The sequence below is a fragment of the Tasmannia lanceolata genome, unplaced genomic scaffold, assembly GCF_043159265.1.
Source record: "Tasmannia lanceolata isolate RefF3 unplaced genomic scaffold, GAP_Taslan_0.1 ptg000004l, whole genome shotgun sequence".
NCBI classification, from domain to species: Eukaryota; Viridiplantae; Streptophyta; class Magnoliopsida; order Canellales; family Winteraceae; genus Tasmannia; species Tasmannia lanceolata.
The window spans coordinates 10,025,161-10,052,322 of NW_027518681.1; the positions used below are offsets into that span (position 1 = coordinate 10,025,161).

At 38.8% G+C, this 27,162-nt stretch overlaps 1 protein-coding gene across 2 annotated transcripts; it reads left to right on the forward strand.

Annotated features, from left to right (window-relative positions):
• Window positions 1-1,705: 1,705 nt before the first annotated feature.
• On the forward strand, window positions 1,706-26,775 carry LOC143876283 (mechanosensitive ion channel protein 2, chloroplastic-like). Of its 2 annotated transcripts, none has more exons than XM_077378019.1 (15): window positions 1,706-1,915; window positions 3,308-3,531; window positions 3,630-3,692; window positions 10,929-11,086; window positions 17,525-17,648; window positions 17,771-17,868; window positions 17,961-18,074; window positions 18,737-18,797; window positions 19,402-19,551; window positions 19,795-19,905; window positions 20,134-20,301; window positions 20,427-20,540; window positions 24,406-24,462; window positions 25,342-25,711; window positions 26,063-26,775. In XM_077378019.1, the coding sequence occupies exons 2-15, from the start codon at window positions 3,445-3,447 to the stop codon at window positions 26,497-26,499; spliced, it is 2,112 nt and encodes a 703-aa protein (XP_077234134.1). In that variant the 5' UTR covers window positions 1,706-1,915; window positions 3,308-3,444; the 3' UTR covers window positions 26,500-26,775. The 2 variants fall into 2 exon arrangements, with proteins under 2 accessions (XP_077234134.1, XP_077234135.1); XM_077378020.1 differs by having other exon boundaries at window positions 3,311-3,531.
• Window positions 26,776-27,162: the final 387 nt, after the last annotated feature.

The following is a 27,162-nucleotide window of genomic DNA, read 5'->3' on the forward strand; positions in this document are numbered from 1 at the left end:
TTGAGGCCAACCGAACCCGACCGACCTGACCCGAGAAACCCTTTTTGCCACCCGAACCCGACCCAACCCTAGTTCAACCCGACCCGACCCGGGATTTTAAGCTTAAATTTTTTTTATTATTAAAAATGTCAGGTTCACTCGGGTCGGGTTGCCAAAGCCCTCAACCAGAACCCGACCCGGGTTGAGAAAACCCAACCCGAACCTGAACTCGAACCCGACTTGAACTCAACCCAACCTGACTTTTCCCAGATTGAACCCGCCCAAGTTGCACCCCTAGATATAACCCAAAAACACACATTGATCACACTGATCACACGGGGATAATCGTTGAAACAATAGGACTGTTCAAGCTGAGGATTAGTTTTATCCTTGATAAACTAGCAATCCTTTCTTCATGTCGACTTTTGTCCTTAGTTTTATCCTTGGAAGGAATAGAAATTTTCTGTTCGGCCAACTTTTGTACTAGGATAAAAAATAGGAAACAACAAACAAGTTAATATCAAGATAAAACTTATCCAAGTAAAACGTGTAATTGTAGGAACAACTTATCCAAGGATTTCTGTACCCATGGTATACAACCCCAACTTTGGTGGTGCCAGAGAATTTGGAACTTTAGATCTGTGGGTTATGACTACGGTGTATGGTTATCTACAATATTAATTTAGGGAAATTATAAATGGGCCCCTATCATCACTTGGGACACCGAGCACAACGGATTTGATTGCTGCTACACTGCAGTTGGGTGTCCCTTGAGATGAAAAGGGGCGCATTTATCATTTCCCTATATTTTATGATTGCCTAATTGGTGTGATCTTTGGGCCATTGGATATCCAACCAGGGGGCCTATCAAATGGATGGCTCGGATCAACCTAAGGTGACATTATAGGGAATGATCTTGTGGTAAAGACATGGAAATGGGACCATTATCTATAACTAATAGTCAAGTCTATCAGATTAGGGTGATTATTCTCTAACTCATCTGCAATGAGCCCACCAGATTAACAATATAGGAAATGATATATTCCCCCATTTTACTCCTCGAGCCACCCCTTGTAGTGTAAAAATCTCTGGTCATAAATACACTAGAGGGTGTGGCCGTGGGAATAAAAGAGGGCAAACATATCAAATATCCCCTAACAATATATAACTTTTGTGGGCTCTGTTCACTACATCATCACATCCAGTAGACTCAGCACCAATTAGTTCACAAGGGAAGTGGTATATTCGTCCGGTTTTCTTCCCTGGGACAGCCCACTCTAGTGAATTTATGACTACTCTTTTACACTACAAGTGGCTGTCCCAAGGAATAAAATGGGGCGAATATATCATTTCTCTGTTCATTATTAGCCAGTCAACCTGATTTATTCAGCTGGAGGATATAGCTCGTGATGAAAAGAATAATGATATATTCACACTTCCTTGTTTCAATAATGGCACTCCTAGACGAAGAATGTGCGTCCATCTTCTCCGTTAAATTAGACCATGATAAATTCGCACCCACGTAGGATAATACGACCCCCTGTAACGTGAATTGACGCTAAAAAGCGTTAAAGTCTGCCGCATACCCTTCTTTAAAGGGGTGTGAATTATCGTATATTGGTGCGAATTTACCATCCTCCTTAAAATATACTGTGGGACCACACAAAATCCTCTTACAAACGCCACTGTTTTTGAGTCTTTTGACCACCGGTAGATGAGCGTTGCGTCTTCGAGCGGCCGACATTTCCAACTCCTCGATACGCCTCGTATCCCTCTCCCTCTCTCTCTCTCTCTGTGCAAAATTTTACTATTTTTTTGTCGTATCTGAAATTTCCTTTCAATTCCCCTCGACTATATCGAAATCCAGCTTCTACAAAAGGAACGCACCACAACTTCCTTGATTTTCCGTTTTTTGGCCATCAAAGCTCTGTAATCGGTATTTCTCTTCTATTCGATTACTTTTTTTTTGTGGAATCGTTGTTTTTCAGAGGTCTGGATTTTGTAATTGGTGCAATTTCTTTTAGCAGTTATAGCAGCTTAGGGTTTGATTAGAAGGATGTTTTTGAAATTCTAGGGTTTCAGTTTTCAGATTGTAAATTTCACTTTCATAATTACTTTTTCTGAAATTAGGTTTTCTTTTGAAAGGTAATTTTTTTTATTAAAGGGTGAAGCCCTATGACCGTGGTGGTAAAAAACACACGCACAAAAGGGGAAAAAAAACAGTAAAGAGATTAACTACGAAGGGGAGTCAGGGTATTTGATTATGTAATTCATGACCTTGCATGTTGTTCTTTGCCCATTAATCATTTTACTGCCCAAATATCTGAGATGATATTATCGTTATAGTTTTAGGATCGTCCGTGATTCTTATATCCCATTACATTTTCTCGCCCCATGGATTGATACATGCAGTAATTTTTTTTTTTTTTACAATTGTAGCTAGGAGGAAAAAAAATCTAACAATGCATAAATGTGCCATTGTGCCGGGAATTGTCTTCTTACATGATCGCTGGAATGCGTGTGCATGTTTTCTGTTCTTGAATTTTAAAGCTGATTTTCCTGTTTGCTTTCAAATATTATTTTTAAGTACTTATGATGAAGCAATTTTTTTCCCAGAAGATACCAAGTATTTATTATGCTTAGCAAAGTTCTGCAATACAAAACTGCCTGAAGGAATATAATTGGGCTGCAATTACACTGTAACTTATGGAGAACAGTTCATGACATGTACAGCATTTGCCAATTTCTGTTGGAAATTCTAGAGAATCAAATAATGTACTTATAGCATAGTGTCAAAACTCTTCTGCGTCATCTGACGCATGGACTCCCCCGAGTAAACTCTTTTTTACCCTGGCCGTGTTCTTGTCCAAGTCCACATTTTGCTCAACAAGTCAATCAAAAATCCTTTTGGCTCTAGTGAGATATGACTGCGTCGATCGAGGACTTACCCCTGTCAACTGCGTACTCGACCACGTTGTGCCGAGTCGGCTAGGATTTGATTTGGCCGCATTTTGACACACATCCGTGTTTTGAAACACTGATTTATAGTTGTCCATCGATTTAACAGATATTGTGGTCGTAGGGATGCTAACTTTGTGAGCATTGGTGGATTATTTCTGCATATTTAACTTGTTATAAATATCATATCCTTACGAAATGGAATAATGATGTGATCTGCAGGGCAATATTTCATTGATGTTTTCCATTTTTTAGAGAGTTTCAGACATTTCTGGTTTGTTGTTGGGTAAATTTCTATCATGTTTTACACGCCAACCGAGCATTAGATTTTTCTTTGACTGGTTTCTGAATATTGTTTCATATTGTGTAGTAGTCCTTCATTCAGTGCCTTCAATTCCTCCAGCATCTGTACTAGTTGTTCACCAGATTTTTTTTAGAAGCAATTGCTAGCCCAAAAACAACATAATGATTTTGTGCTCCTAGCTGCATCTCCCAATTGTTTCAATCATGGCTGTTGCTGGTTCTTTGCAATTATCCCATGAATTGGGAATTTGCAAGCAGCACGGTGCCTTTGGACGCACTAACCAATTTAAGGTACATGTTTGTGTCTTCTCAATGTTATATCTAATGCATGTTTGATTTTCACATTGGATATATTGTTTGTGGAGCTTGATTATGCCTATTTTTCTCAGAGGAATACAGTGACGAAAGCCCCTGCACATTTATTGAGCGCTTCTCTCTCATCACATTCTTCGGTAGGTTGTCTTTTGTTTCTAAAATTTTATTCATGATCTTTTAGTTTATATTGTTGACACCTTTTGTTTTCTCAAAGAAGAAGAAAAAGAAAAGAAATGTAGACACCTTTTATGTTGTACTACAAGTATGTTGGCGTGTGATTGTTAATGCATGAGTGCGTGCGTGCGTGTATATGTGTGTGTACACACACACACATTCATATTCCTTGGTTATATGTGTTTTTCAGTTCTACTAAGTGTTAGAATTTTTTCAAGTTTTCTTTTTCTTTACCCTTTCATCTATCTTTATTCATGTACCATTCAAGAAAAAAAAAATCTATATTTAGACATGTAGCTTATGTGGATCCAAATTGGACTTAATGAAGTTTTGCAATTTCGGTACTTAGTGAGAAATCACCACGCAATGTTGAAGACTTTAAATTATCATCATATTTTCTGACAATATTTTGTTGTTTTCTGTTTCTTTTTATCTAGATTTTACAAAATATTTTTATTTTGGAATTATTTTGTGTTTCCATAGTGGTGATCTAATGTATTTATGCATTTCATTTTATTTTACGTGATTTTGACCACACCTAACTTAATGACCATCTTAATATGCAAGTAGAAGTGAGCACCTTTGAACGATATTGTTTTGAGCAACAATGATGCTACTAGCTCATTGTTCATTTTCTGACGTGGATATGTGGGTGTGTGACAAGGAGTCCTTCAAATAATTGTTCCATAATAAATGAGTTTAGGCTTTCTTCTTTTATCGATATTAACTTAAGTATGTAAACCATAAATAGTGGTTTAAGAAATTCGATGCAGTTGTTTTAGGTCACGATGAATGGGTACTTCCAACTGTTTTGCTGTTTTCTTTCTTTTTTTCCTGCCAAGAAATTGTAGGATGTTGGAGTACGCACTAGTGGTTTAGTTAGGATATATCCAATGGGTGGTTAGGTCCAATCTCTTTAAGACAAAAAGTGATGCCGTGCATTCAGCCTGCTTTGAGATTTGCAGTGGATCACGAGGCACTATTTTCTGCATTTTAAGATGAAAGTTGAAAAGAATTAAACACGCAATAAGAAAAAGTGCCATTAAAAAAAAAAACGCAATTAAAAAAGTTCAGAAAAATTTCAGAGGATTTAGGCCTTGTTTGGGTGTAAACATAGATAAAATTCAATTAACCATATTAGAATTTAACCTTTGTAATATTAAAATAAACTTCATTTTATGTAATCACGATTATCACATCTTGTGCGCCTTTTTGTTGTTGTTTTGGTGAGAAATAATAAATGAAAAATTGATATAAAAAATTCAAGTGTTACTTTTGTAAGGACAGAAAAAACCTTATAAAACTATTGCCCTTGTTTGTTAATGAAGGATCTTTTGGTTTTTTTCCTCTGTATCTTCTGCAAACTCAGTTTATGAACTGCCATTGTTGAATATTGAGGAAATTATCATGCAACTCAATTCATAAAGCATCATATGAAATCAGCTGGGATATTCCATTTACTCTGTCTCATTTCTTATCTTAAATAGAAAAAGTGGATGCATAATTTTTAGGTCAACGAGATCCACCATATTAGCTCAGCCCCATGAGTCTGTAGAAAGGAGAAAATCTCAGCCCCGTTTGAGTAGCCTGCATATGTGGTTTGCATCCTTGGGTGATTTCTTGTCAAATCTTCTTCTTGTTGCATATAACTAGCCGGCTCATCTGTTTGATCTCAGGACCAGGGGATTTGAAGGTTGGCTTGACTATAAGGTCCTAAGATGAATCAGTGGCAAGGGAGTTGAGAAAAGACATTGATGGTGGTCTTTTTGAAGAGGGGAAGAGAGGAGAGGAAGGATACAATAAAGAGGAGGAGGTGGGTGCGTGGGTGGGTGGGGGGTCTGGCTTTGGAATGAGTCACTTGGAGGGAGTTTGGTTGCTGTAAGGAAGAGGAGGGTTGGTTTTTTTTGAATAGCAGAACCTTTCATTAATGAAAAAATAGGGGGACCGAGATGGTCAATACGACATTAAAGAAAGAGCACAGAGGAGATATATGAACAATTTAAAAAAACAATGGGGAATAAAAAGATTTAATGGGCTGAGCAACCACTCAAGGAGGAAGATCATCATATAACTCTAGACCCTCCTTGTAAACCCCTTCCCGAGCAAGTCTATAGGCCACTCCATTGGTGGACCTCTTGACATGTTGGAAAGAAATATCCGAAGCCCACACCTGGTCATGAACCTCATCGAAGAAACATGCAAATCTCCATTGAAATTCATGTGAACCTCAAAGTCAACGAATCACGTTGAGGGAGTCCCCCTCCGCCACCACTTTGTCGAGATACTCGCCTGCTAATAATTTTATCGCCGGGTGTACAACCCTCACCTCAGCCTCATTGGTGTTAGCGATACCTATAGGGCCCGCATACGCCCAATCATAGCCCCAGTATTGTTAAGGGCACATGAGGAGAAGTGTTTTGTGTGGTAGTTGACCTTTGGGTGTTCCTCTTTGCTAACACCAAACCTCTTGCCACCCCTTCCATAAGTCATAAGCAGATACGAACTTGAAACGTGGAAGAACCTTTACCAAAGAGATAATTAGAGCTACCACTTTATAGTAAAGGAAAGAAGATTGCTTTGAATATCCTTTAAAAACTCTGGCATTCCTTTCTCTCCAAAGGACCCAAATGATAGCCAAGAGCGTTATGTTCCAGAGAATTCCTCCTTTTTTTTTTCCATGGGACAACTGACCACTCCTCCAATAAGTCTATAATCTTGGCGGGGAAAACGCATGAAATTCTGAATCTTTTCATGATACGGCTCGAAATCTCCCCCCCCCCCCCCCCCCCCCCTCTATGCAAAGAGCACAATGGTCAATGATCAGTAGCTTCTGCTTGTGCAGGAAGTTGACTGTCTGGATTCTGTCAAGGAGGGTGGCTCTGCCAAAAGTACATACCTAGGGCTGCGCGGCGCCTTTAAGGTCCAAACTCCAGCTTTTTTGGAAGGCGCAGGGTAAGGCACAATGTGTTGATAGAATGATTTAACAGTGAACAACCCAGAGGAATTCCAGATCCAAACCCGTTTATCCTCACTAGACTTATTGATATAGCACTCTTCCAATGTCTCAAGAAACCTAGCCACCGATTGGAGTTCTCTATCGAAGAAGTTCCTTCTGAACGCCGGAGTCTACAACACCTTACTGCCTCTCCGCTCAAAGCAATCTTTCACTAAAACCTCCTTGGATAAATCTTTTTCTATCACGAATAGATCAGGGAAGATGTCCTTCAAGGGAAGCTGAGAGCACTATTTGTCTTGCCAAAACCTTATTCGGTCCTCAGAATAGACCCTGAATCTTTCTCCTTCTTCAAACTTGTGTTTAAATCTCAAGATGTCCTTTAAAGGAAGAGGATTTGGATATTATAACAGAGAAGAGGATCAAGGGTTTGGGTTGTATCTTAGTTATCGATTCCGTTATGTTTTCTCCTTGGTTGGAATGTTCTGATGTTCCGGCCATTCCATTCTTACAAAAAAGATACTTCGACATGTAGATTTTAAAAAAAAAATAGAAAACATTTTTAAAATTAAGAGACCATTCCATCAACCAAATTGAACAAATGGACGCACATTTTACTACTTGGAACATATACTAAATGTATGCTGTCATGAAATTGGATCTTGATAAGCTAATTAATGTAATGATTCAATCTAGGAACTATGACAAAAGGACCCAAAATAGGGTACCTCTTTCGAATCACAGCTTTGATGGAGGCAATTAGGTTGTCCAAAAGTAGTTCAACTCTGGATGCCACCGTCGCAAGGGATTCTGAAATTGAATTTGGATGGTTCTAGTTTGGGGAACCCTGGACCTTCTGGTGGTATAGGAGGCTTCCTGAGCGATGAAGGTGTTTGGGGGGGGGGGGGAGAGGAGTGGTTATATGGGCGTTTAGAGGTTTAATTGGGGTGGCTGATTCAAATGAGGTGGAAGTTTGTGCCATTCACCAAGGAATAAAGATGCTCCAAAATGTCAACCTGAATAAAGTGGTGGTCGAATGAGACTCTATCAATGTCATCAGGTGGCTAATAGGTTCACATCCAGTACCATGGAGATTTGCCGCTCTTTTTGATAAAATCCAAGACATAATTGGGGTCGCATCGATGCAATTCAACCATATCAGGCGGTCAACTAATAGCAAGGCAGACAGATTGGCAAGAGAGGGAGTTGCTAGGGAAAGTGTCGAACTCTTCAATTTTCTTCCCCCTTAGCCCGTCCTTTACTCTGGTTATATTGTTCCTGTGTCTTGAGTGTTTCTTGGGTGATTGTACTGTTAGGGACTTTCTCGGTCTATATTTGCTTCAATAAAATCTCGTTACCATTAAAAAAAAAAGGTTGTCCCTAGGTGTAGAATGTAATGGATTTTTATTTATGTCTTGAATTCTATCCATGTATATTCCTCTTGGAACATATACTAAATGTATGCAGTCATGAAATTGTATCTTGATAAGCTAATTAATATCATGATTCAATCTAGGAACTATGACAAAAGGACCCAAAATAGGGTACCTCCTTCGAATCACAACTTTGATGAAGGCAATTAGGATGTCCAAAAGTAGTTCAAGTCTGGATGCCTCCGTCACAAGGGATTCTGAAATTGAACTTTGATGGTTCTACTTTGGGGAACCCTGAACCTTCTGGTGGTGTAGGAGGCCTCCTGAGGGATGAAGGTGTTTTTTTTTTTTTTTTTTTGGGGTGGGGGTGGGTTGTTATATGGGCGTTTAGAGGTTCAATTGGGGTGGCTGATTCAAATGAGGCGGAAGTTTGTGCCATTCACCAAGGAATAAAGATGCTCCAAAATGTCAACCTGAATAAAGTGGTGGTCGAATGAGACTCTATCAATGTCATCAGGTGGCTAAGAGGTTCACATCCAGTACCACGGAGATTTGCCGCTCTTTTTTATGAAATCCAAGATAGAATTGGTTGCATCGATGCAATTCAACCATATCAGGCGGTCAACTAATAGCAAGGCGGACAGATTGGCAAGAGAGGGAGTTGCTAAGGAAAGTGTCGAACTCTTCAATTTTCTTCCCCCTTAGCCTGTCCTTTACTGTGCTTATATTGTTCCTGTGTCTCGGGTGTTTCTTGGGTGCTTATACTGTTAGGGACTTTCTCGGTCTATATTTGCTTCAATAAAATCTCATTACCATTAAAAAAAAAGGTTGTCCCTAGGTGTAGAATGTAATGGATTTTTTATTTATGTCTTGAATTCTATCCATATATATTCCTCCTGTCCTCTATGATTATAATATAGGCCTGAAGGGCCCACACCTATAAGGCCCGCCTCTTGGGGGTATCTCGTTCTCGTAAGGAATAGGGTTAGAAATGTTAAACAAAATAATTTCTCAGATGCGGATATGTTAAACCAACATCTTTATGGATGAGGTGGTTAGAAGTAGTGCTTCTTGAGACCATTTCATTGGAGTTCTCCGCCTCGCTGCTTGATGTGTACCTTGCATCTGATTCATACGCCTTGCAGTTGCTGAGCCTCAGGGCCCGATGTCGTGAGAGTATGCATGCATTTTTGGTGTGCTTCACGTAGAGTTGTGCCTTGTTCTTTAAATATTTTACTTCTTCTCTGCAATGCCTTAAACTGGAACCCCACCATGCCTTCTAGTACTGAGTAGTTTCAATTATCCATGAGCAACATGGTGCAAAATACTCCTTAACTAGAGAATGTCAGATACAAATTCCTGTGAGTCCTGTGTCCTTCTAAGATATAGATGCAGTTCTAAATTGCGTTCAAGTTCCACTTTTCTGGTTCATTTACTTCGGATGATTCAAAGTCCTTTGAAATTAGGTTTATCGTTTTGGAGGGAATATGGCTTTTTGGCAACATTGTTTCTCTGTATTTCATACAATCTTATTTGGCATTCTGAACCCGGTCATCTATCTTTCTGCATTTCTTGTGTGTTATCATTGGGAGTGAAAGGGTTATGTAGAGAGCAATTTATTTATTTTGCTCTAATAAATGTTTCATATGATCTGTTAAACCAGTTAAGCAATATTACTTAGGTTCAGTATGGGTAACGAGTAAGACAAGGGTACTGGTATGTGGACATGCCTAGGTATGAGTATTGGTATCCAGTAAGGCAGGGGTACTGGTATGTGGGCATGCCATCCTCTGAAAGGTGAGTAAGAGGGTATGTCTGAGCTTGTTTATCTTCTAGGTAATCTTGTAATAGCTTAAAATGTTAAATAGATACAATTTTATAAAAAGAAATAATAAACAATATGGGATAAAGGGTATACCAATGTTATTTACTTATGTCCAATTGTACGAGTTGGATGTGAACAAGGTGAATGAGGAAGGATCATACTGCAACTTCATATGTCTATAGCATGATAAATAGAAATCAATTATAAGTTTCCAAAAAGGGAAAAAAGGAATTTAGAGAAATGCTTGTAACCAATCAATAACTATAAAAAAATGGGATTTGCAGCTTTTGCTGACATAATGAGAGAATGTAGTCAAAATGTAGACTTAAATAAGGTGGTGGTGGAAGGAGATTCTCTAAAAGTCATTAGATGGCTAAGAGGATCAACTATGGTTCCTTGGAGATTCGCTGCCCTGTTTGATGAGATTCAGGATAGAATGGGGATTGTGTCTATCTCTTTAACCATGTAAGGCGGTCAGCAAATGGCGAGGCAGATAGGTTGGCCAAAGAAGGTGTATCCAGGGAGAGTATTGAGTTCTTCCACTCTCTCCCTCCGTAGCTCTCAATGTTCCCGTCTTTTACTTGTCCCGGCCCATTTCCTTCTCTGTCTGTTGTACTTTTGGGATCGTCTTGATCCCTATTTGAGTTGCTGAAATTGTCTTCACCATTCAAAAATAAAATGAAAATGAAGAATGTAGTCAAGAAAGAATAATTGAAGTTGTATGTAAACTTCCAGAATTCAAAAGGAGAATATGCATGTGTTTTAGAAAGGGACAACAAGATGTTGTGGATTAATATAAGTAGCTACGTGTTGTGGAACAGTTGGAGTACCAGTACACTAGGTAGTCTTTCCGTGATGGCTCGTCTTTGGAGCATAGATTTTAAGGCTAATCTGTGATTTTTAATGAATTGTGCCTAAGAACCTTACTATGTTTTTTATGTCCATTCTTTCTTCCTGCTCTTTCCATCAGATTCCCAAAGTCAATGCTTCTAATGTATGTTTGAATGCTACATAAATGAAGATTTAAGGCACTTTTATTACTTTGCAGCGACAGGATGCTTGGAGCTTCCAGCTGTCGGACAGTATACACAGGCCAATACAATCTGGTCCTTCCAGATCTAATGTTTTCAAGTGCCGGTCATTTTTTCTACCAGGTCAAGCAAATGAGACAACCATTCTGAAAGCTGCTGCCGTGGCTTTGAAAAGGTATTGTTTTCTTTTGATGTCCTCCCATATGTACATGGTTGCTCATACACATGCATGTTTACACACACATTGACACATACGTCATTACATTTTGCATACCGGAATAGACACAGATACACCTCGATAATCTTCATATATTAAATTTGATATGAGCTCAAGTGCATGGGCGGCGGATTTAGGCTGGTTCCGATTTGAAAACAAATTTGTCCCGCTAACAGCTCATCCCTTTATTATGTGCAATGTTTTGAAAATCGGAATCGAATCGTAAATCGTCATCGGGGTCGAATCGTATCGGATTGTAAATCGTATTATAAATCGTACGATCCATTCAAAAATATAAAAAAATATATATAATAAAAAATTATAAATAAATTAAAGAATAAAAATGGCCAATTATTCATTTTTCATCCAAATTCATTAATTCAAACAGAAACTACCATGATTAGCATTCAATATCGTAATATGAATTGTTTGGTGACAAACTTGACACATGCTAATCATCTCATTCTCATCCAAACCCATGCATCTTGGTTAATAATCTTTAAAAAAAGACACAAGATCATATCAATTCTCAAAGTCTCAAACATCAAATGACAAATATCAATCATAAAAGACGGGAATCAATGTTATTATGGTAGTCTCCCACCTCGACTCCCACCTCGATGTGAGTAATGCCCTCAACAAATGCTTTGTGCTCGACTGGTTCGATTCTTTCGAAGTCCTACTCCTCTGTCTTCTTCTTTCTAATGAGAGGGATTTCAAAGGCTTCTTGTAATGTAGAAAGGAAATGAGGTCTTTTGAAAGAAATACATATTTTCTTTTATACGAAACTTAATTTGGATAAATCGCATAAATCGTATGAATCGTACGATTTACTATCAAATTGTAAGATTCAATAAAAATCGTAAGATTCATACAAATTAAGATTCAATCATGGGATTCAAATCGTTTTGCCTAAGAATCGTAAATCGAACCGTAAATCGTAAGATTTTCAAAACAATGATTATGTGGACTTATTTTCAGTTTGAAGTTTGTCTTGTCTTGACCACATAGAAGTTATAGGAGTTTTTGGATGAGACTTCGCGCCTTATACAGGAGCGGCTCTGGCTAAATATTTTATATACCGTGAACGAATAGTATTCTGTTTTTAAATTATGTCCCTTTGCCCTACTTATTGTACCATTACATGCCACTTTTTTTTTTTTTTTTTTTTTCTAAATGCGATTTTTTTTTTGAATGATTTTTCTAAATGAGATTATAACATGATTTTTATGTAGCCATTAAAAAAACATGATTTATATGTAATGAACCCATTCCTAGCTTTTGATACGATGTGACTCGTATGTAATGAACCTATTCCTAGCTTATATCAGGTCAGTTTTGTGTCAAAAAAATAAAATATTTAAAAATTTCTAATCAAGTGATATGTGTGAGATATATATATATATATAGTTATATATATATATATATATATATATAGAGAGAGAGAGAGAGAGAGAGAGAGAGAGAGAGAGAATAGTGTTCCTGCGCTCGAGCTCAGATACACTATCTGCGCTTGAGTAGAGAAGTAATTTCCTATTGGTCCGTCATGTGGCCGCTTGTTTATAAAAAAAGGAGTATCAACTATTCTCTTCTCTATTCTCTCGACTTCGACAGAAACGAAAGGAGAGAGAGAGACCCTAAAGCGCGACCTCTTCGCTCTGACGGCCTCCCCACCACGCCTTCGTCTTCTTCGCTCGGCAAAGCAGAAACCCTAATTTGAACTCAGGTTTTCTCTCTCTCTTCCTCTCTGTCCGTTTTTCTCTTTAGTATTTTGGGTGGGTAAGCTGTATTCTATGTTCATACACTAGCAACTTCCAATCAAATCTAGGACGCTCTGGTATTTTTTAGCCTTGTCTTGGTCTGATCGTCACGCTAAGATATGGAACTGAATCGTGTCTGACGGATCTTAACTCAATTCAAACAAAGCCTTTGTCCCAAACTAGTTGGGGTCGGCTAAATGAATCCTTTAGAAAAAATTCATGAAGAAGTTGAAAGGAATCTACCTAGCTCTAATCCTGGCTCTAGTGGGGTTCTTCTACGTGGATCATTTTCTTCCATTCTATGCTATCCAAGGTCATGTTCTCTGTTATGTTCCTAGCTATCAAGTCTTTCCTCACTGTTTCCACCCAAGTTGTTTTCGGTCTGCCCCTACCTCTTTTTACTCCATCAACTTGGCACGGGTCTCCTCTTCTCACTGGAGCATCCAATGGCCTACATTGGATGTGTCTAAACCATCTTAAGCGGTGCTCTCTCATCTTCTCCTCAATTGGTGCCACCCCCACCTTTTTACGAATGTCTTCATTTTTAATTCTAATCTAACCTTGTGTGGCCGCACATCCATCTAAGCATTCGCATCTCCGCTACACTCATCTTATGCACATGCTGCTTCTTGGTGGCTCAACATTCTGAGCCGTAGAGCATGGCTGGCCTCACAGCTTTCTTATAAAACTCTCCTTTCAACTTTGTAGGGATTTTACGGTCGCACAGAACTCCTGAGGCAAGCTTCCACTTCAGCCAATCTGCTCTTATTCTATGGTTAACATCCTCTTTAATCTCTCATTCCTTATATAGAATTGAACCAAGATAGCGAAAGATATCCCTCTTAGGTACCTCCTGTCCAATCATATTTACTACATCCTCGTCCCGCCTCCTTACATTACTAAAGTTGCACTCCATAGTCTTAGTCCTACTTAGTCTAAAACCTTTGGATTCCAAAGTAGTTCTCCATAACTCTAACTTAACATGTACTCCTATTTTGGTTTCGTTGATTAATACTATGCCATCTGCAAATAATACTCCACGGCACCTCATCCTGGATAACCTCCGTAAGCTCATCCATAACTAGTGTAAAAAGATAATGGCTTAGAGCTGATCCTTGGTGCAGTCCTATTGTAATTGGAAACTCACTAGACGTGCCATCTGTGGTTCTGACACTACTTACTGCTCCATCGTACATATCCTTAATCACATCAACATATTTAGTAGGCACTTTTTTCCTTTCAAGGACCCAATACATAACATTCCTGGGAACCCTATCATACGCTTTCTCCAAATCAATGAAAATCATATGAAGGTCCTTTTTATTTTCTCTAAATCTTTCAATTAACCGCCTAATCAAGAAGATAGCTTTCATAGTCGATCGTTCGGGCATGAAGCCAAACTGATTCTCTGACACCTTAGTCTCTTTCAGTCTATGCTCAATTACCCTCTCCCAAAACTTCATGGTGTGACTCATTAGCTTAATTATCTGGTAATTAGTGTAACTCTGAATATCCCTTTTATTCTTATAAATAGGTACTAATGTACTCTTCCTCCACTCATCAGGCATCTTCTTAGTCTTCAAAATATTGTTAAATAATCTAGTTAACCAAACTAAACCCACATCACCCAAGCATCTCCAAGTCTCAATAGGAATATCGTCAGGCCCCCCAGCCTTACCGAATTTCATATTTTTTAATAGCTACTCTTACCTCTGATATTCGGATTCTACGATCGAATCCTGACAAAAGCATTATCAAGTTCTCCTAAATTCGCTACAGGTTCTCCATTAAACAACTTATCGAAGTAACTTCTCCACCTCTCTTTAACCTCGTTTTCTTTTACTAACAATCTTTGATTCTTGTCTTTGATGGTTTTTATATGATTCAAGTCCCAGCTTCTTCCTTTCTCTCATCTCAGCAAGCTTGTGGACATCTTTTTCACCCTCTTTCGTCCCTAACCTGTGGTTACAAATCCTCATATGCCTTGCCTCTAGCTTCCCTTACGGCCTTCTTAGCTTCCTTTCTAGCCAATTTATACTTCTCAATGTTCTCCTCATTTCTACACTGATGCAAACATTTATAACACTCTCTTTTAGACCTAGTCGCTTTTTGGAGCTCCTCGTTCCACCACTACGTGTCTTTAGACGGCGGCCCACTTCCTCTAGATTCTCCAAGTGCCTCTCTAGCCACTTTCCTGATATAACCAGACTTCCCATTCCACATAATATTAGTCCCCTCGTCAAGACTCCAAGGTCCTTCTTTAAGCAATCTATCCTTAAACATCTTTAGTTTTTCTCCTTTGAGATCCCACCACCTAGTCTTCAGATGTCTAACATCTCTATCTTTTCTCCTCCAACATTTGATGCATATATCCAACACCACGAGCCTATGTTGTGTGACTAAACACTCCCCGGGTATGACTTTACAATCTTTACACGCTGCTCTGTCCTCTCTCCTAGTGAGGATAAAATCTATCTGGCTATAGTTGGTGCCACTGCTAAAGGTTATTAAGTGTGAATCTCTTTTCTTAAAAAAAGTATTTGTTAACATCAAATCATATGCCAGTGCAAACCCTAAAATATCTTCTTCTGCCTCATTACTTTAAAAAAAAACTCACTCCTCCATGAACCCTTTCAAAACCTCCACTAGTTCTTCCCACATGTCCATTTAAATCTCCTCCTATAACTAACTTCTCTCCATGTGGTATTCCTTGGACTACTTCATCCATATCCTCCCAAAATTGCCTCTTGAGAGAATCATTTTATCCTATTTGAGAGGATAAAATCTATCTATCGGATCTAAACCTTGTTAAAAAATTCAAACCATTTATTTGTTGGCCCCAACATAAATAGGTTGTGTCTCCATAAGATGATTTTAACCCTCTGATATGTAGAGATTTCTTTATAGTAGCGTCGATCTACATATGGGATGTCAGATTGCCCGAAATATGCTCAAGGCCCATTATTTTTACATTTTTAGAGTTGATTTTTGAGTTCAAAACTGGTTATTAGACTCAAATTTGTGTTTAATTTTAGTTCAATAATCAGTTTGGATTCAAAATCAATTCTCAGAATCGAAAACAAACAAGACTACAAACTGTAAAAAAATCAATTAAGAGTCATATGGGCTGTGTTGTTCGAAAATCAAGTGCTTTGGTGTCTTCCTAAACGAATGCACTATGTCTTCCTAAACAAATGTAATGTGTCTTGTGGCACTGATTTGGGCGGGCAAGCTGTGTTTTATTTCTAGAGCTTGGAATTCCAGTTTATTACAAAATATTTTGTTTAGGCCATTTTATTGAAATCTTGTGCGTTTTGCTGTTTTAAGGTACGTAAAATTGCTGAGTCTTCGTCGCAAGCTTGTGGGTTTCCTATCGACGAAGTTTGTGCTACATCATCAGGGTTTGTTGAGGAAGCTGTGTCACAAGCTTGTGGCTTATCAATCAATAGTATTGATGCAAACGGGTTAATTTTCTTTGATGAGGGGGAAGATATAAATAAAGGGATAAGGGTTCTGTGTTGGGTATATGGTACTTAAGGGGAATGAATGTAGGCTGGTTAAGGTAAGCAAGGTTGTAAAACTAATGGGAGAGACTCAAAAGGGAAAATATTGGTAGGCGGAATGGAAACAAGAATGTAGGGGAAATCCGTACTTGGGTAGTGCACAGGGTCTCGGCCATGGTAGTCCCGACGTAAGTAAACTTGAAGAGAAGAAAGAGAGGTAGTTAGAGCAGAGATGAAAAGCATCTGAAAGGGTCTGATCTTAGCCAATAAAATGAGAGATAAAGGAAATTTGCATAAGTTATACAAGGAGATAAAACATAAAGAAGAAAGACAAAACAGCATATGCTAAGGAGAGGAATTCCCTTAGTAACATCAATAATCCTCAGCATAGTGCCTAACTGAGAAAATGTAGTTAATTGCTCTTTTTTTTAATGGCGGTGGTTGATATGCTCTGTTTTCCCAACTTCTGGAAGACAACTACCAAGGAGGGGTATAGACGTATAGTCTCCTTTAAGCCATTTGACGGCATCAAGTGACATTCTCTCAATCCAAATATTACAGCACTTCCGTGGGTAATGTTGCACCGTTCCATAGGGCTAAACTTTCTACTGCTACCACGTACACATTCTCATTTTCCCTAGCCAAATAAATATTCCTTTGTGTTGTATTTTACAATTTCAACGCTGAACTTTAGCATGTCCTGGTTCCCCTTGCTGCTATGACTAAATATTGGCTTCAACTGACTACTAGGTGCGCTTACTCAACTTGTTCTGACTATGGTCTTATCCTTGAAAAGAGCTCATTAAGTCCCTCGATGACTTGTCCATCAACAACCCACCAAAGTGTGACTACCTAGCTGATCCTTTGACACCTTCAGCGTATACCCTGTCAAGCATCAAGATGTTCAAAATTAATTTGAGTAATATACACATTTAAAAGGAAATTCTGTCCACCTCACATCAGTTTCACTTCCACCTCTTCAAATTGAACAACATAGATTTACATTTGTCAAAGTTCTATGTCGGGTTCAGTTAATATCAATCATTTCCTTTGTCTCTAATTTGAGCATTATGATTCTCTTCACTTGTATTTTCTTTAATATCTAAAGTAAAAAATTCCTGGATATTATGTAGGTCTTATCATGCTTTGCACGGAAGTCCTATTGTACTTCAGTTGGTCCCAGCGGCGGGGATCATTATTTTTGCTGTATGGGGTCTGGGCCCACTCATGCGTCGCAGCAGAAACGTGTTCCTCCATGTATGATGTTATATAAACTCCTTGTCATGTTCCATTAGGAACTTCATACTTAATGAACCTTTTATACTTTGAAACACAAAGTGCTTTAACATACTATTTTTTTTTCTGACAATTTTGTGTAGCGGAATGATAGTAGTTGGAAAAAGAGTAGAACATATTATGTTTTGACCTCCTATCTTCAACCCTTGCTGCTGTGGACCGGAGCAACACTCATTTGCCGGTATACTGATTTTTGCATCATTTTTTCCCGTTTTTGCCCAACACCTTTGTGCCGTGTGACCACTTTACTGACAACTGTAGGCTTTCCTACAGGGTGCTGGATCCTGTTATTCTACCATCAGAAGCAAGCCAAGCAGTTAAACAACGTCTTTTGAGTTTTGTAAGATCATTATCAACTGTGATGGCCTTTGCATATTGTCTATCAAGGTGAGCGTGGTTTTTGTTATTTTGTTATGATCATGGCTTATGGATTTTGTTTTTAATCGCGGCCTTAAGAAAATTTTCAGTGTTTATGTTATGAATTTTCTCATAATAATGGCTGAAAATTTATTAAGAATTTTTCTTTTAATGTGTTTAACGTGTACATGTTATTTGAAGACATATTTACATTTTGGAAAACACTTCTAAAAGGGGATCCCGTGTTGCAAATAAAGAAGGGGTGAAAATGACCGATTAGGCCATTTTCACAAGATTTTTTTACATTTGTGGGGATACGTGCTCACTCCCTGTCTTTTGCGCATGTGTCATAACATGGGATCCCATTTTTTTCTTCCAATCGGGATCCCGTTTTGCTAGCAGCCCTCTTACATTTTTTTATGACGGTGAGATTTTATTTGCACGTTTAAATTTATGTAGTTTCTTTTTCATGATTTGAAATTCATTATATCCTTCACTTCTATATGCAGTGCTGTCATATAACTCATCACTGATAATTTATTTTTATCATAATTTTTTTTTTTTGGCTTTTTCTATAAATTATTGATAAATGAACTGATTCTGTTTAGTTTCCAATCTATTAAGACTTTGTGGTGGCATTGTATATTGAGCGACTGCATCTGTGACATCATGGTAATGTTCTTTTTATGCAGCTTGATTCAACAAGTACAAAAATTCTTTACGGAGACAAATGACCCCAGTGATACAAGAAATGTATGTTTTTGTTGCTTCTGCATTATGCATTTTTCTTCCACGCCTGTCTTTAACTCATAACTTCAAAATCATACTACAAGTACAAAATTTATTGGAAAGAAATAAATTCGCACAAGTTTGGCACAAGTCCTGGGATCTGAGATTGATTATCAACTGTAGAAATACAATATCTTTAGAATTGTGAAATGGAGGGAAAAAAGAGTAACTGTTTTGTAATTTTTTGGATTTATCTAGAAAGTTAGTTAATGTAAGTTACAAGGAGTTTTGATTTTAAATATGTAGGATTCATTTCACCTTTTCTGTTCCACCATTTTCTTAATTTAAGATATTCAAGAAGGGATGTTTACTGCCAAAGGAATGTGTGTAAATTATATTATTTTTACACAGCCAATATGTACAGGAATCCAGGCGAAAATATGTCTTTTTATTTGGAGTCAGTCTCTTCATTCCTTAAAAGAGTACCTTCTTCTTCTTCTTTTCCTTGGTCATTAAGCTTAGTTTCAGTGCCACCTTATATCAGTGTATCCGACCATGACGATATTGCCAACCAGAGTTTTTCATACTAATATTAAAATTTGAATTAATCTTCATTTGCTTCATACAGATGGGTTTCCAATTTGCTGGGAAAGCTGTGTATACTGGAGTATGGGTTGCTGCAGTTTCGTTATTCATGGAGTTGTTGGGTTACTCTACCCAGAAATGGATAACTGCTGGAGGTCTCGGGACTGTGTTGCTGACTCTTGCTGGCCGTGAGGTGAAGCCATATTTCCATTTACTCATTTGTCTTTTGAGACAACCACTACTTTTTGTCATCCTTATCAATTTTTGAACAATATTTTGTGTCTCCTATCGTTGGGCTATCATGATTTTGCTTTTATACTTACTGGGCAATTAAATTTTTTCAATGCGTTTAGCTTTTATAGGTCTATCTTAATTCATGCCAACGATTGATGGATATTGTTTTATAATATAAAAAGTTATTGTTCAATATTTGCAGATTTTCACGAATTTCCTGTCAAGTGTGATGATCCATGCGACACGGCCATTTGTCGTGAATGAATGGATTCAAACTAAGATTGAAGGCTATGATGTTTCTGGTACTGTCGAGGTTGGTATTGAGTTAGGACGAGGAGTGCTTTGGATATTTTTTAATCAGTTAACAAATGATACATAGAAGATTCCTGGTTACTTCGTGTTTTGCAAAATAAAAACTCTCTGGATGAATAGATATATCTAAATTTTTTGATTTATAAGTTTAAATGGTTTATGCTTGACATCTAGATGCGAACTCTGGGACACACTTTCACATTTTAATTAGTCTTCGATGCTGTTCCAGCATGTGGGATGGTGGTCACCAACAATCATAAGAGGTGAAGATCGTGAGGCAGTTCACGTACCGAACCACAAGTTCACTGTGAGCGTTGTGAAGAATCTCACTCAAAAGACTCATTGGCGTATCAAAACCCACCTTGCCATCAGCCATTTGGATGTCAATAAGATTAATGTGAGGAACAATATGGGTGAATCTGCCAATCATAAAACTTGTGTTGGAAGCTTAATCTGAAAAGGGACTTTGTCTATGTTTTTTGTGTCATAGCGTAATGGTTTATACCTGTTTCCTTTTTGCAGAATATTGTGGCAGATATGCGCAAAGTCTTGGCAAAAAATCCTCAAGTAGAGCAGCAGAGGTTGCACAGAAGAGTATTTTTGGAGAATATTAATCCAGAAAATCAGGCTCTTATGGTAAATTTCTTTTTTGTTTTCTTGTGTCAGATTGTGGCTTTGATTTGAAACAAGCGATGATAAATACAGTGATATGACTATGCTGAATCCAAGTTTGGCACATGAAAAGATCAAAATAGAGAATAGCCATATGAATAAGCATGTTAAGCCAATGGTTATTCTTGTGTCTCGAGATTTCTCTCTGTGCATGAACTTGATATGTTTTTAAATGATGAGTGAAAATCAGCTTACCTGGTGGGCTTAGGCATCACTCAAATATTGCTGTCATCTTGCTCCATTTTCTTGAAAATTGATGTAACGAAAATTATTAAGGTTTTGCTCGGAATTTCATAAACAGGTTTTAGTTTTGGGCGTTAAGAGTTGTCCTTTAAGTAGCTGTTTCAGGTTCATCCCTATAACAGTTACCTAAACTATCTGGTTGACAAGTTTCCAACTAGTGATTACCTTGGTGACCGAACAAGTTTCTTATCCATCTTTAAAATCTGGTATTTTCCTCATGTGCGTAGATTAAAATATTGTCCTATATCATATGTATGGCTGTCTTTAATGGTTGAGCCCCATCATAAAAACGCAAATGTGTACACCCCCCACCCCAACCCCAACCTTGGCATGTATTGATTATGCCAAGCTTGCCAAGTGCATCATTAAGTTTGGACTTCACTATCACCTTCATAAGGACATCAGGTAGTTGGTCCTTAGATCTCACATAAGATAAACACATTTATCTAGGGACAACTCTTTCACTCATAAAATTTTCTATCCACCTCCTTATGTTTGGTCCTATCATGCTTCGGGTCATGAGCAATGTTGATAGCTGCTTGATTATCACTATGAAGTTCAGCTACCCCACGAGCCATTGTTCCGTATTCTGACTCGACAATTGATCTTGCAATCACACATCGCATTTTACTCATCCATGTAAAGAGATCACCTTGCATGGAATTACAACAGTCTAAGTAGATCTGCGACCATCAACCATGATTGGAGAATGGAATTCCTTTTCCTGGAGTAGACTTCAAGTACCTCAAAATCCTCTCTGAAGCCTCCAAATGTAAACCGAAGGTTCGTGCATATACCTACTGACCACACTCGCCACAAAAGCAATGTACGGTCTAGTTCGAGACAAATAAAGACCATCGACCATGATTGGAGAATGGAATTCCTTTTCCTGGAGTAGTCTTCAAGTACCTCAAGATCCTCTCTGAAGCCTCCAAATGTAAACCGAAGATTCGTGCATATACCTACTGACCACACTCGCCACATAAGCAATGCATGGTCTAGTTCGAGACAAATAAAGAAGCCGACCAACAAGTCTTGGATACATACTCCAATTGTCAAGAAGTTCTCACACTCACTGAGTTTGTGATTGGGGTCAATTGGAGTATCTGTTGGTTTGGCTCACAACTTTTCAGTATCCTTTAGGAGATCCAACACATACTTTTAATGGAAAACTCCCCTCTTCAACAGGAAACTTCAATTCCCAAGTACTTCAGATTTCCCTTGTATTTGCCAAGAAGTCCCTCAGATCTCCCAGATCACCACTATATCATCCACACACACAATGAGGGCGGGGAGAAGCTTTCTCTCTCTGTCTCTCGTTAAACACTGTGATCACATAGCTTTGTTTGTATCCAATCCTTTTTATCACATTGCTTAATCTCTTGAACCAAGCCGTGGAGATTTTTAAGGCCATAAATGGACTACTTCAAAGGGCACACCTTGATTTATGGAGGTCAAAATCCCGGAGGTGGCAACTTCTATACTTCCTCATGTAGTGTTGCGGTCCAAATCTGATCGATTGTTCTGATGGCTCCTTCCTCCAAGTGCTCCGGTCTCCAAGATGGTCTTGGGAGAGGGACCTATGCTCAAAGCCTCAAACTCAAAGGGTTAAGGCCACCCGGAGTTTGGGAACTCCGGGGGAACCCTTCTACACTTAAGTCAGCTCTGGAGGTAACATATGCAACTAGGTTCAAATCAAGGACTTAGGTGTACCTTGGCCTCCTCCCTGGGCTGCTGGATGTGAGTTCCCTTTTATAGATGGAATTCACTTGGGTTGTGGGAATGCCGTAAGCTTTCGGCGAGGGCTGGCATTGTTCCCTTTGCTGGTGCTGCCGGTCTGCTCAGCCTTTTCGAGGTGGCTCTGACCATGGACGGGACCTTTCCAGGGATTAACATAATTGGCACTGTTGCTGCTTCTGTCCAAGGTCGGTCGGTAGTTTGTGATTGGCCAGCGGGGTGGCACATGACCTGTTAGTGGTGTCATGTTAGAGAAGATTGTTGTGCTGGCCTGAAAGGATCATCATAGCTGGGGATGACGTGTCTTGCCATGCGCCTCAAGGCTCTCGTGGGCCCAGTAATCACCTGGCATTGTGTGGTTGGTGCTCGGTTTTGTACCCAACAGTCTCCATCCAGGAAGGCATTCTTCACATCGAGCTGATACAATGGCAATGGCTAAGAATAATTCGCAGCAAGAGAAAACAAAACTCTAATAAAATTCATTTTAACTGCATGAGCAAAGATCTTGTAGTTCATACCAAACGTTGTTTACATCCTTTTGCAGCCAACCTCGCTTTGAATCTTTCATCCTACCCATCTGCCCTGTGCGTGACTATGAACATCCACTTGCATCCCTTGACTCTTATTCCTTAGGTAAGTCACCCATCTCCTAGGTGTTATTTTTCAACAATTACTTCATCTCTTCATTTGCGTCCTTCCATTTGGATTAAGGAACGGCTTTTGCAACACTACAAGGAAGACTCAGAGGAAACAACAATATATGGCACAATATGAAGGAGATAAGGAATCATGGGGAATGAGCTTAGCAATTGGTTGAGAGGTTGAGGTACGCTTCTCTTTGTGCAAGGAAATAGTAGGATCAAGATCAATTTGAACAGGAACAATAATAGGATCTGTGGGAATAGAGATAGGAATAGGATCAAGGGTAGGGTCATTATCAACCAAAACATAAGAACCAAGAGAATCAAGGGCAAAAATTTGTATGCATGAATCTAATTTTAAAAAAAATTCTAACCAGTGTGGAAGATCAGCTATGACCTCTCTGTTCTGTCTCATTGAGTACACTTGTAATTCCTTTGGCTTGGTGTAGTATCAACAGGAACCATAATTGGAACAAGAACAAGACAAACAAATTGAGAGGAGAGCCTCTCCTCCCCACTGATATTCTCTCTCTGTAGAGAGGCACGAGAGGACTGTAAATAGAAGAGGACTCAAAATGTGTGAAATCCATAGGAAATAAACTTCCCAATAGGATGAGAGGTTGAGGTACACTGCCCTTTCTGATGGGGAGAAACTTTAGTCCTCTGGATGGCATACGAGTAACTTCCAACAGGCGACAAGTCTTCCTCTCGGCAATACTGTTTTGTTGGGGAATAGATGAATACATACTCTGATGAATAATCGCATTCTCTTCAAGGTGCAGGCGAAGGCCTTTTTCAAACTATTCCAAATTATTATCAGACCTAAAAATCCTTATGATTTGTGGAACATTTTAAGAACATGTGGTACTTCATCCTGTTAGGTAAAGCCACATTTGCGTGGAGTAATCATCAACAAAGGAAATGAAATATCGATATATACCATTGTCACAATTTGGAATCAGTATGCATAATATTAAAATTTTAAAATATGTTCAATACATTTCCTGTACTTGCTGTATCTGAGGATACGTTTCATGTTTTTTTGGCTGACTGGTATGTGCTTTACTACTGATTTTTAATCCTTGCTTATGAGACCTGTCTCTTTTTTTTCTTGTGTGTAAATGCACTGGTATCTCTTTTAGTTATTTTTCAAGATTATGACATGATCAACTTTTGATATTTGTTCTTTGGATTGTGTTTTGTTACAGATTCTGATATCCTGTTTTGTGAAGACCTCACATTTTGAAGAATACCTTTGTGTCAAGGTAGGAGGGTTCCATTTGCCATCTAAGATCCACCTTCAATTAAGAAGAGAATATAAATTTTCATGTTTCCATTTTTCTGAAAATGACAAACATAATTGTATTTACTAAATTTACAAAACACATTCATGACTAACATTTTAGACATGATATTCGTTTAGAAAGGGTCTTGAGTCTTGACAGAGTAAATTAAGTAGTGTCTTTTGTTCCTGGTGACCTGCTTGGGTAGCTTTCTTTACATACTTCCCATGCTTCTAATCATGTTCTGTTAATATATTATGTTAGAAATGCAGTGTAATTTCATTGATAAAGCCAATACAAATGCCCAGTGTCAAGATGGCCGTGTGCCAAAAGATTAAAAAAAAAAAGTGTCTGAAGTTGCCAAAATAATCCCAAGTTTGTTTTTTTTTTTTTTTGCCTGGGTTGAGTTGATTTTGGCCCTATTAGATCAATAGAAATACGATGCTTGCCCTTTTGATGCGAATGGGGCTGGAGAAAATGCTCTCAATCTCCACCTTCGCAATCTCCTTGATATGATTCCTGTAAACCCCTCCAACACCAGTTGGCTCCAGACTTCAGTGGGAGCTTTCAGTGAAGTTGAGTTTGATGCATCATATATGATGTTATGTATTTATTGTAGGTTACTTCCAAATTCTCTTTTTATATGAAAAAAATCGAGGTAGGGAACAATGTCTGTCCAAATCTTTTTATTATCTTGCCCTTGCCAGGTGTTGCTTTTGCTAACTAATATTCGAATCTACGCATATTATCCTTTGCATGGATATCTTCACGACATGCATAGGATCTATGATTTGGACAATGGACTATTGTACTGAAATGTTTGCTTTTTAGCTCATTGAATTCCGTTGGTGTTTTTAACAGGAAGGCATTTTGTTGGATCTCCTTAGAGTTATCAGCCATCACCGAGCCCGGCTTGCCACTCCTATCCGTACGGTTCAGAAGTTTTATACTGACGCTGAATTGGAAAATGTTGCAGAAACCATTTTCTCTCGCTCCGGAGCGGCTACTAATCGCCCGTTACTGCTGATTGAGCCCTCATCTAGAATTAACAGGGAAGATAAAACAAAAGCTCGTTCCACGCGTACAAGTGAAGAACAGGAGGTGAAGGCAGCTGTAAGTTCCGATTCCAAGGCAGCAACGGCGAGTCCATTATCAGATGGCTTTGCTGAGAATGGCTCTGAAAACAAGCAAAGCAAGAAGGTTACCCCAGGAGACACTCGCCCAAAGACTGGTAAGGCCATTTATGCTATAATTGCACTATCCCATCTTGTCTTCTATTATTTACAGAGCTGTCAATGGTTATTTCAGTTCCCAAAAAGCTCTTTCAAACCAATTATTAAGGAAAAGACAAGATGCATTTGTGCAATTATTAAACCGCAGTTATGCTTTTATCATTTCCCTATTATATAAGTGAATTTTATTAGAAATTCAATTTAGATAACTATTCGAAACAGATAACCTTCAATAGAAAGAGTACCTCTTTGATTTCACCCGAAGGTTCTTTTATTCCCTTGACCTGGCCAGGTCATTCCTTCTTTTGTTCGAATGAATCCTGGATCAAATGATTTTTCTGATTTGACAGCGTCAACTCCAACACCCAAGCCGCAACTTGAAGGGTTGGACTCGATGGGACTGAATTCCAAAGACATTACATTACTGGGAGCAGCATTCAAGAAGTCTCCAGCCACCATGTCTGAATCCGGTGGTGAAAAGGCAGACAGTGCTCCTCCGGCCACCTCTCATCTAAAGCAGGAAAGCGAGAAGTCGCCAGTAACTGCCCCAATAGCCACACGCACTTTGGAGGAAAACATAGTTCTTGGGGTTGCTCTAGAGGGCTCAAAGAGGACGCTCCCAATTGAGGATGGAATGACTGCCTCTCCAACTCCTGCAGAGACAAAGGAATTTGCGGCTTGTCGTAACTCCGGTGGATCTTCACCTGCTGGAAAGGATAAGAATGATGGTCATATTCCGGCAGTTCCCAGTGCCGCGTCCGGTGATCTTCGCGATCAGGAGAGGTGATCAAGGCAGATGTTATTTTTGCCTGTTTAGAAGTGGGATTTTGCTGGTGATGGGTTGAATTAAAAGCTGTGTTTTTGCAAGCTGGTTTGATTCAGTGTACATGTGTTCTAATTAAAATTTCGCAATTGATGTGTTCATCATTAAGCTCATATTTTCAGTGTTTCTTTTTAAGATTTGGGAATTGAAACCTTCGTAATTTGATGTGAATTGTACGGGGCAAAACTACTTAGGTTTCTGCACTGGAAATGATATATGCACTCTCTTTTGTTTTGGTAATGAGACTCCCTACTCTCTGAACAGTGAAGACATGCCAGATTGTAGTGTATAATAGCCTATCGTCGTCAAATATGTTGAATAAAGGGGTTTTTCATTATTAAAACAAGCGGATTTGGGCCCCCCTCGATCAATACATGGTGTAAAATGGTGGGCCATGGGCTTGGGTGTAGATCCTGATACCCATCCCATCAAGACATGAGGTAAAATGGTGGGCCCCATCCTATGCATGGATTTGGGTGGAAATGGCGAGCCCAGTCGTGGTTGTGAAATGTTGGGCATTATCATATGCATACCATCATATCAAAAGATTCAAAACATGAGGTGTAAAATAGTGGAGCCCACGGATGTTATGCATGGGTGTAAAATTGTGGGCCTCAGCTTATTAAA